The 9,514-nt window shown below is 43.2% G+C and overlaps 3 protein-coding genes across 4 annotated transcripts in view; 1 reads left to right on the forward strand and 2 right to left on the reverse strand.

Moving 5' to 3' along the window:
• Positions 1-1,703, reverse strand: part of megf6b (multiple EGF-like-domains 6b) — a 41,200-nt gene extending 39,497 nt beyond the window's left edge. The window contains exons 1-2 of the mRNA XM_047026663.1: positions 1,205-1,703; positions 125-259 (exon numbers count right to left, since the gene is read on the reverse strand). Coding sequence (XP_046882619.1) covers positions 125-259; positions 1,205-1,293 — 224 coding nt within the window. The 5' untranslated portion in view covers positions 1,294-1,703. The remainder of the gene's footprint in view (positions 1-124; positions 260-1,204) is intronic.
• A 1,251-nt stretch (positions 1,704-2,954) lies between these two features.
• akr7a3 (aldo-keto reductase family 7, member A3 (aflatoxin aldehyde reductase)) lies at positions 2,955-6,156 on the forward strand. The gene is made up of 7 exons (XM_047026284.1): positions 2,955-3,435; positions 3,739-3,926; positions 4,358-4,462; positions 4,619-4,715; positions 4,936-5,035; positions 5,259-5,388; positions 5,691-6,156. Exons 1-7 carry the CDS (start codon positions 3,135-3,137, stop codon positions 5,850-5,852), a joined length of 1,083 nt encoding a protein of 360 aa, XP_046882240.1. The 5' UTR covers positions 2,955-3,134; the 3' UTR covers positions 5,853-6,156.
• Positions 6,157-6,231: 75 nt separating this feature from the next.
• On the reverse strand, positions 6,232-8,796 carry mrto4 (MRT4 homolog, ribosome maturation factor). Of its 2 annotated transcripts, none has more exons than XM_047026285.1 (8): positions 8,678-8,796; positions 8,178-8,236; positions 7,931-8,034; positions 7,660-7,741; positions 7,481-7,548; positions 7,105-7,256; positions 6,783-6,859; positions 6,232-6,652 (listed from the first exon to the last, which is right to left on the reverse strand). In XM_047026285.1, exons 1-8 carry the CDS (start codon positions 8,703-8,705, stop codon positions 6,506-6,508), a joined length of 717 nt encoding a protein of 238 aa, XP_046882241.1. In that variant the 5' UTR covers positions 8,706-8,796; the 3' UTR covers positions 6,232-6,505. The 2 variants fall into 2 exon arrangements, with proteins under 2 accessions (XP_046882241.1, XP_046882242.1); XM_047026286.1 differs by having other exon boundaries at positions 8,178-8,317; positions 8,678-8,771.
• Between the last annotated feature and the right edge of the window lie 718 nt (positions 8,797-9,514).

Genomic DNA, 9,514 nt, shown 5'->3' on the forward strand with positions numbered 1-9,514 from the left:
GTTGTCAGGTAAAAGAATAGTTCAATTGGTGGGTGCATAAAAGATGGATAGAGGAACAAAGGAGATGGATGTATGACAGATGGAAGGCTGCGTACGTATAGCGACAGACCACAGACAGACTCACCTCCTCTCGTATCCCATGCACCAGCTTTGGCCCAGGCAGCCCTGCTTCCACACCTTGACCATGCGTGTGAAGGCCTGCACACATGGTTGCCTCTGGGCTACCAGCGTCACCTCCCGCTCCACGCACACGTTAGGCCTGCAGGAGGGCACAGGCGAAACACTTATCATGTCAAAACACAACCGCTGGGTCTGACGAACGAGCGAAGCGTATCAGACCGATGTTTTTGTGACAGTTTAGACATTCCAGCAAAGACAGATGGAGGAGGATTACATGGGGTGGGGGGGGGCTTCCACTGGAATACCCTGGTGGGAGATTAGGTGTGTTGAAAAATGACAGGCTGCTTATGAAGTCTGCTGTTGGCTTTAAAAAATACTTTAGGGGAATTCCTCATACTCTTCAAAAAGCTGGGCAGAGCAGCACAAGATACTACCTGCAGCCAAACATGTCCACTGGTATAGTACTTGAAGTGAAAGAAAAAGTTGGTAGCCTATTATTGGTTCAGAATTAGTGTATGGATGCACTCTTCTCCCAAAACGTCACTTAAGTTTATAAACTATAAATTGTCTTTGGTTGTTCACCTGAATGTCAAATAACTTATCTGGAGACGTCCACAAGGTCCAAGCTTGTTTAATCTGCCATAAGGCCAAGGTGGATGGTGCTGAGCCTACACTGTGATTTGGTTGCTGCTAATTAATTACTGTATTAATATTACAGCAAGACTAGGCCTATCTTTAAATACATTTCACCTGTTGGACAACTAGAAGACAGAACGGTGTACTCATCCTCAAATGAGAGATGTTTCTGAGGGTGCATACCTTTCTTAAAAACCGACCAACACAGCTTTGACCGTGCTTATTGTCTGGATCATTGACACAAGTTTGTGCACGCTCATGTTGGCTACCACAATGTCACTATTCTTATTCCACCTTAGAAAAAAATATGTGTTTACCATATTTGTGGTAAAAAAAAGAATGCTAAGGATTTTAAATGGGTGAAACACGTAGGCTACAGGTGTACAGACATTTACATTATAAGAGAAATAGCGTACATTATGTACGATATATATTTCAGTTTACTTACATATAAGGCTGTAAATCCTTGCCATAACGGGACGATGAATGACCCTTATCGATAAATAACAAAATAATTGAAAAGAAAAGTATGTCCATTTTTCACGGCTTTTAGCAAAGTAACGAAAGAAAAAACAGAATAATATCAACCAAATGTATTCAGTTTGTTTCGTTTTGGAAAGTAACGAAATGGCTACAAAGGATCCAATATTCCCAGTTCGCTGAAACTTTTAAAAGGCGCGCATCACTCCAGAGGCACCGGTGATTCCAGGACGAACGCAAAACTGTCCAACACCTTCTGGAAAACCCAAAGCCAATACATCCCGTCCTAGCTAGGAGGTGTATTAACACCGTATTGAACTGAACTCTTACGTTTAGTTATTTACCACCTACAGATGTTGAACGCACACGAGTGTGGTGTGGAGTGGTTTATAATGAAGATGTTGCCGTGAGCGCTTGGCGGGGGAGGGTGTCTCCTTCGTTTACATCAGAGAACTTCAGATGGTGTGTGCAAGGTAAGTAAGACCTAGTAATTCAATTAGTATGGTAAATGTGTATAGTTCGACTGTCAAATTCGACAGGATGGTGCAATGCAACCGTTAGCCTGTTAATGTATGGATGTTATGTGATAGTTGAAGGCAGACAGATTAGGTTGAAGATCCGGACAGGAAATGGTTGTTGTCGCGGGGTGGTGTGTGTGTTCGTGTGAGGTGTGTGTGTGTGTGTGTTTGGGGGGTGGGGGTCAGACCATTCACCAGGTCACTCATGAGGGTATCAGCTGATGCGGAGGTCGACAGAGTTGGGAAGAAGGGTCGTGGGGGGCACCAGGACTGAGTTACTGTTGGTCCCCTGACTAAAGTGTAAATCACGTGGACTATATGGCCTAGGTCATATGGGTCAAGGCTGACCAGCCGTGATCCACATGCTGCCTTGCTCTGATGGATAGGGTCGGTGTGTTCCGTGCATGTGTGCATATAGTGGCACTGTGTGTAAAACGATTGACGGCTGATTAATCTTTCTAGAGAGCCAAACATGTTGCCTCATAAATGTGTTTTTTTATACCATATTCAGTCACATCCCAGATGAAGAGTTTTCGAATGGTTAAAATGCGAAAATGTAAGGTTGTCTGGTTTTTCTCTTCTCATTAGTGCCTTTAAACTTTCACTTTCTCGATAATTGAATGCTCCAAGTTACAGCCAGACTTGTCAGGTGGAACGGTGAGTAGTTTATCACCTTTTATGTCCACCCATGTTGAACATTTCTCCCATGTGATTTATGATACAGTATGCACAGATGACAAGTTGATAGGTTAGGGAGAGATATGAATATATGAAAACTATTAATTGCGACATACCCTATAATTAAGGCCACAGCAATATTTCCCGTCAGTTGAAAAAAAGAGACAGAGCACTCACTGTATGTAGAATATTACCCAGAGCTTAAGCGGCAGGTGTGTGCTTTAAAGTTATGTTTTACTACTTCATGTTTTATCTGTTCTGACCTTCAATTGATCTAGTGAGTGCATGATAAAATGATAACTTTTACTGCAATGATCTGTGAACATGGTCTGTTAAGATCAATTAAGAGCCGTGCAACGGACTAAACTGGAGTGAAATTATCATCTGCTGACACCCTCTGGTTTTATGAAGCACCACAGGCAGACAGACGATAACAAGGGGCGTTAGAAAATACAACCTACTCCGGATACGAAAACAGGTGAGTAATGATTAACAAGAGGATCAAGAGCCTAAAAATCATCGATCTAGGTCATTGAACTACACACAACACTCATTTCGTTATTTAGAAGTGAGCGAGCGGTATGAGTAGAACAAAATATCCATTTGACTTCTACGATATCACATCGTTATTTCCTCACACTCCCTTACTGTAGATCGGCGTCCTTTGCACCTTGTTCCGTGTTCAGCAGTCACGCGGTTATTATGCTCTGGGTTGCAAGAGTAGGCCTGTGTGGACTTAATCAACGACTTGTGTCAAGATTCAACCAGCTACCAGTGGTGCTAATCTCTCGTTGCAACATGTCGTCGACCGCGTCTGCACATACTAAGAAGCCCATTTCTCTACTAGGAACTATGGCATTTGGGGGGCGCGCTGACGCGACGCTAAGCCACGAAATGGTCAAAGTGTTTCTGCAGCACGGGCACAATGATGTGGACACTGCTTTTATGTATACAGACGGCCAGGCAGAGACAGTTATTGGTGAAATGAATCTTCCAAAAACAGGTAGCGATTTTAACCTATAATCCTACATACCTACTTAGTTCAAAGTATACCGATCCCTACTAGTTAATCTTCTACGGACAAAAAGCTACAATGTGGCTGAGCAACTGTCACAATTATGCAATTTATGACACTACACTAACTTAATCCTCAGACGCCACAGCAGCTGCACGGCAATACGCTAGTTGCATGGTCACTTGACGTGACCACACAACTCAGTCGGTGATGTCTATGAATGCATTCTGCAGAAAACAGCTTTAATACGTTATCTTGCGATTCACGTAAAGCAATTTCTTCTATCTGCAGTGAGCATTGCCACCAAAGCCAACCCCTGGGATGGGAAGACCCTGAAACCTGAGAGTGTTCGGTCCCAGCTGGACATCTCCCTGAAGAGACTGAAGAGCGACTCTGTTGACCTCTTCTACCTCCATGCCCCTGACCACCAGAACCCCATCCAGGACACCCTGCGGGCCTGTGATGAGCTCCACAAAGAGGTACCTCAGGAGGGAGAAAGAGCCTTCTGCTACTCACCCAGTAACCATCCACCCAAAACACTCTTGTTAGGCTGGTCCAGACTGGGTCTTTCTCAAACCTGGTCTTCAGGGCCCACCCTGCCCTGCATGTTTTCCATATTTTCCTTGTGGTTCAAATAAATGTGTTGTTATCAAGCTCAGTAGAAGCCTGATGACGATCCATTCATTTGAATCAGGTGTGTTGGAGCTGGGAAACATCTCGAACATGCAAGGCAGGGGGGCCAGAGGACCATATTGAGAGGGCTGCACCAAAGGATTGTGTACTTCAGTTTGTCAGCACCTTCTTAAAAAAGGCCTGAAAATAGCTTTTCAGGCCTTTTTTTCCTATTACCATGAACACTCCTTATATGACTATGTACTCATGCCCTTCTGTTGCACCGTCTCTCCTCCAGGGGAAGTACAAGGAGCTGGGTTTATCAAACTATGCCTCCTGGGAGGTGGCTGAGATAGTGTGCATCTGCAGAAACAACAACTGGATAGTTCCAACGGTTTATCAGGTAAGAAAGCAAAGGCTGCTATACAAACATGTCTCAAGTTCCATACATTTGGTGATTTGGCAATCTTTCAAGAACACCTGAGCTACAAACCAACTTTTTGGTTGATCTTTTTGCATCCGTTTGTTGGTGTACTCATGTGACAGTCCTCCATAACAGGGGATGTACAATGCCACCACCAGACAAGTGGAGACAGAGCTGCTTCCATGTCTCAGATACTGCAACATGAGGTTCTATGCGTACAACCCTCTGGCAGGTATGTTTATCAAACCTTTTTAAGCTTTTACCAATCTGTATCACATACTTTATATGAAGTAGGCCCCCCCTGAGTGTGACCACTGACTTTATACAAAGCTTCAATGCCAGAGTGTGACGAAACAAAACGCTTCATACAAAGCATCATCAGCAGTGACAACATCATCACACGTGTGACCAGTCAGACTGAGACTAACTGCTGTGTGTTTTGTTTCCGTCAGGAGGTCTCCTCACAGGCAAGTACCACTTTGAAGATAAAGATGGCTCTCAGCCTGCAGGACGCTTCTTTGGCAACAACTGGGCGGGGGCCTACAGGGACAGGTGAGGGGGTTCTGTTAACCAACGGGAACACGGGAAAGATGAGCACTCTGATATTGCATCACTTTGTATTGCAGATGTAGTAGTTGGATTATGTTTGAGAGTGATGGAGATGAAGGCAGAGTTAGCGAGTGCGCACTGAGAACATAGTGTAGCTTCTCAGTGCGTACTCCGATAGCAAGAGTGAAACCCTGCTGTATACTGGACGTACACCATGTGTTGTCAGGTACTGGAAGCAGAGCCATTTCCAGGCTATAGACCTCGTCATGAAGGCGATGGAGACGGCTTACGGAGTAGACAAACCCTCTATGACCTCAGCTGCACTCCGCTGGATGTACCACCACTCACAGCTCAGGGTAACCACACACTCACAAACAGCTGGGTTAACCTCAAACACACGCTCACCTCTAGGTTAACCTCAAACACACACACACTGCTCAGGGTAACTTCAGACACACTACTCAGGGTAACTTCACACAATACACATTGTAACACTTGACAGAAAGGCACCTTGCTGCTATCATACTGTACATAGCAATTGCAGAACCTTTGATCCAAGTGCCATCAATTCTGGTGTATGATGTGATGGGCTGTGAATGTCCATAAAAGTTGACAGAAATAGCTGGGGAGGGATGTGATGTATAATTCCCTACCCCAGGGGGATCTGGGAGATGGAGTCATCATCGGCATGTCCACCATGGAGCAGCTCCAGCAGAACATGTCGGCTTCAGAGGAGGGTGTCCTGGACCAGAGGGTGGTTGAAGCCTTCAAGCAGGCCTGGGACCTGGTGGCCCACGAGTGTCCCAACTACTTCCGTTGAAATCCCACCTCCATGGAAATATTACATCTAGCCTAGACATTGACTCATTACCATAATTGCCTTTAAACGTGATATGCAATTTTCACAGTGATCAGTATTGAGATGTTGCTATGCTAGAAGTATAGAGGGCAACACAATAGTTTTTGTGGAGCTGGGGAGAGAAAAGCAGATACAAAATGTACCCTGCAATTTAATGGTTGGCACTTAATTGTAAATATTCACATTTACAAATAGACGTTATGTTTTCAGGGGAAAATCTTTTCTGGAGGCTGTGTCTTCAACTGTAATAAATTGAATAGTGTAATAAGTGTGCCTTTTTTTTCTTAGTGATACCAAAATGATTTTCCTGTGAACACAAATACAAAATATATCCAACATGTCAGAATCCTTTCCTTTATACAGCAAACATTAGCTACATGTATGCATTCCATTGCCCAACACAGATGTTCAGTTTTAGGTTTTGTATTTTGACAAAATATATTGAAAGCACATTGTGAACAGACAAGATTTCAAGGACAGAGTTTGTCCCTGACTCAGCATTTTACTGGCAATACGCAAACCAGATGCATAAAAACGCTTGTGAGGGCTGGCAAAACAGGTTATTTAAAACATTTAAACAAGGTCTGAAAAGTCCAGTGTTCTTTGATCTCCTTTCATTCTCCCTCGTCTTCCTTATCTTCATTTTCCTGCATGGCATCTTCGTCTTCTTCCTCAGCCATCTTCTCAAAGTCGTTTGATTCAGAGTTCCACATGCACTTGACTAGCAACTTGAATTCAGCCATCTCAATCCCAAACAGTTTCTACAATGGACAGAAGAGAATATGGTTCATAACAATCTATTGATTCATGACCCCCACATTCCAATAGTGACAGTTGTCATGAAGCCTCATCTGCACAACCAAACAGTCCAACATGGCTGACTCGGCTTACCAGAATACGAGCCTGCTCGGGCGTTAAGGCGTCACCCTCCTTGCACACTTGGTGCTCTTTCAGTAACGTCACGACTCCTGGAAAAGATTCACATTTATTCCCTTTAGCACCTTTATCCATAGCGACGTACACAGTTCATATAATGGGGACAGCAGATCTACGACTAGATGCACGGTTCTGACAGTGTTAGTGTCGAGGAACGGTCCATAAACACTCATTTACACGGGAACAATGACACAGCACTAAAATATGTGGTTGTTTGTAATCTAACCCTAATCTTCAGTGACGGGCTGGTGGTCCTAAGAACTGAATGTCATCCTACCCTTCTTGAGTGCGGTGGGCAGTCCCAACTGCCTCAGCTGTGGCTCCATGGAGTGAGGGAACTGTTCCAGGGGTCCTTCGTCAAGTGTTACGGCCATCTGTGCCTTATTACCTGCCCGCGCAAAATCTTTCTCCTTAAAGTGATTGAAATACCTAATGAGACAAGATGGAAAACACAAATGAGGCCAATGACAAACGGGTTCAACATAATGGACATGGACGTACGGGTTCAATTTAACGAGGTTCTTGTATTTTGTCTGGCTTGTATGTCACACACAACATAGAATCAAGGTAGACAATGAATAAACTCCTAACATTGTCATTACTCCTGCCATTAGTATCCATTACTGATGAGTAAACAAGGCAAGGACACTTACTCTTGAACTTCTTCTTTGGTCTTATTTGTGAATAACACACCCACTTCGCCTCTCAGAAACCTGCTGACCTATGAAAATGAACAATGCCAAAAAATATCAGTAGTAAGCAAAATATCAAAATGACTCGCTGATAGACATTCATTCACAAACTCTTATATTCCCAAGCTTCACTTTCTTACCTTGTGCAAATTGTCTTTGTACTCATCCGTGGAGTTCCTTCCGATGGCGATCATCATCACTTTGTTTTTACCAAAGAAGAATCTGTGGGAAAGAAGACGCAAACACAGTCACTCCAACTGCAGGTGACACTGTCACAACTGTCTAACTACAGGGAAATAGAAATGGAGGGAATGATGGGTGGGTAGATGGATAGATGGGTGTGGAGGGTCGGGATTCAAGGGAAGTGTGTAAAATTGAGATAAACTAACTGTGGCAAGGCAGGCTCTTTACCTGCTGTGTTTCCAGGCTGTTCTGATATCCTTGAGTTTGTTGTTCCTCATGTTAGCCACGGAAAACACAAACATGTGTTTGTAAATGTCCACACATTTCCGCAACTAGAAAAATCAAGTGTTAGTCAGTGAGGAGGTGAAAGGTTTCTAGCTGAAATATCCTGTAAATGAGCTGAAACTACATAGCTGTTTACGTTGAAGATGGAGTTAATACCAAGTAGGCTACAACACAAATGCAACAAACTTACCTCTTCTATCAAGTTCTGTTTTGTTTCTAATCCCTTCTTGGCTGTCTTCGTAAGCGAAACTGTAGGACAACGTTTGAATAATTTAGTCTAGTCAGATTTCCAGGCATACGCTTGCATGTCTGTTCATGCGCTGTCAGCTCCTGCACAGCGTTAAAAAGATGTCAGCAGCAGCAACTGGCTAGGTAGCTAGCACAATTTCAGTGTTATGAATTGAGCTTATCTGTAGCTAGCCTCTAGGTCCATGGACGAACATATAAAGGAGGCTATCATGTTAGTTTAAATAAATTGGTGGTCAGCTTAAGGTAGCCTACTCAAAAAGTTTTCAACTTGGTAGATCGTATTAGCTAATAGCTAACCTAGCTAGCTGGATAGATGTGTTAATGTAGGCCTAGTTATACACTACATATCAAAATGTTACATAGAAGAATCATTGATAATGTCGCATGTGAGATAAAAACATGTTTGATTCTAAATATTAGCACATTTTTCATAAAACCTACTTTTCTTATCCCTCTTTGACTTCGGCATGGTTCTCACGTTGTAGAACAAGACATGTGGAGAGAAGGGACCCCAATGTTTCTATCCAGTCCACAGAATAAAGCTGTCCTCGTCTGCCTGACAAAAACATGGTGTCCTTCAGCAGATGAGCCAGCATATTAATTGATTTTAGAATAGCAATCCTAGGAAAATATATTTGACTTGCTTTATAAACATAATGAATAGCACAATTAACTTGCAAACACAGAAACGTAGACAGTCAGAAATTAGGCTTAGCTTCCTAAAACATTGATCGAGGATTGATAAAGTTATATAAATCGATTAATCAATAGGGTCTCAGTCACAAATACTTGACTACATACATCACAATTAAAATTCAACATGAAGCAATTTCACTGAATTATCTTCACGAACAAATGTCCTATTCCCTTAAACGCAGGGTCTGCTTGCTTTAGCCCTATTTTATTTCCCCCAGGAGATGGAACCAAAAACTCGGAAGAAAGTGCGACACGCAAAAGACTCACTTGCGTTGTTACCACCTCGTTGTCTATTATTGATTGTGGTTGAGACTGATCAATTGGCTATCGGGTGCATCTGCCAACATTTCACATATCAATCTGCAGAATCACATATGATCATTTCAATGTGCGTTTAAATGGCGTGGGGGGTTAGAAACATCCCTAGGCAATAGAGCAATGCAAACAAAGTAGTTTGATATTGGCAGGGAGAGAGTGAGAGAGAGAGAAAGAGAGAGATAGAGAGAGTGAGAGAGAGAGAGGGAAAGAGAGAGAGAGAGAGAGAGCGAGAGAGAGTGAGAGGGAGAGAGAGAGAGAGAGAGA

The sequence above is a fragment of the Hypomesus transpacificus genome, chromosome 9 (assembly GCF_021917145.1).
Source record: "Hypomesus transpacificus isolate Combined female chromosome 9, fHypTra1, whole genome shotgun sequence".
NCBI classification, from domain to species: domain Eukaryota; kingdom Metazoa; phylum Chordata; class Actinopteri; order Osmeriformes; family Osmeridae; genus Hypomesus; species Hypomesus transpacificus.

Bases quoted from the DNA above. Each gene is read 5' to 3' on its own strand.
- akr7a3 (XM_047026284.1), top strand. From the start codon at position 3,135: ATGCTCTGGGTTGCAAGAGTAGGCCTGTGTGGACTTAATCAACGACTT. The intron at 3,436-3,738 runs GTAGCGATTTTA...TTCTATCTGCAG, and splicing joins AATGAATCTTCCAAAAACAG to TGAGCATTGCCACCAAAGCC. The intron at 4,716-4,935 runs GTATGTTTATCA...TGTTTCCGTCAG, and splicing joins TGCGTACAACCCTCTGGCAG to GAGGTCTCCTCACAGGCAAG.
- mrto4 (XM_047026285.1), bottom strand. From the start codon at position 8,705: ATGCCGAAGTCAAAGAGGGATAAGAAAA. The intron at 7,549-7,659 runs GTAAGAAAGTGA...TCATTTTCATAG, and splicing joins ACAAAGACAATTTGCACAAG to GTCAGCAGGTTTCTGAGAGG. The intron at 7,257-7,480 runs GTAAGTGTCCTT...TTGTCTCATTAG, and splicing joins ACCAAAGAAGAAGTTCAAGA to GTATTTCAATCACTTTAAGG.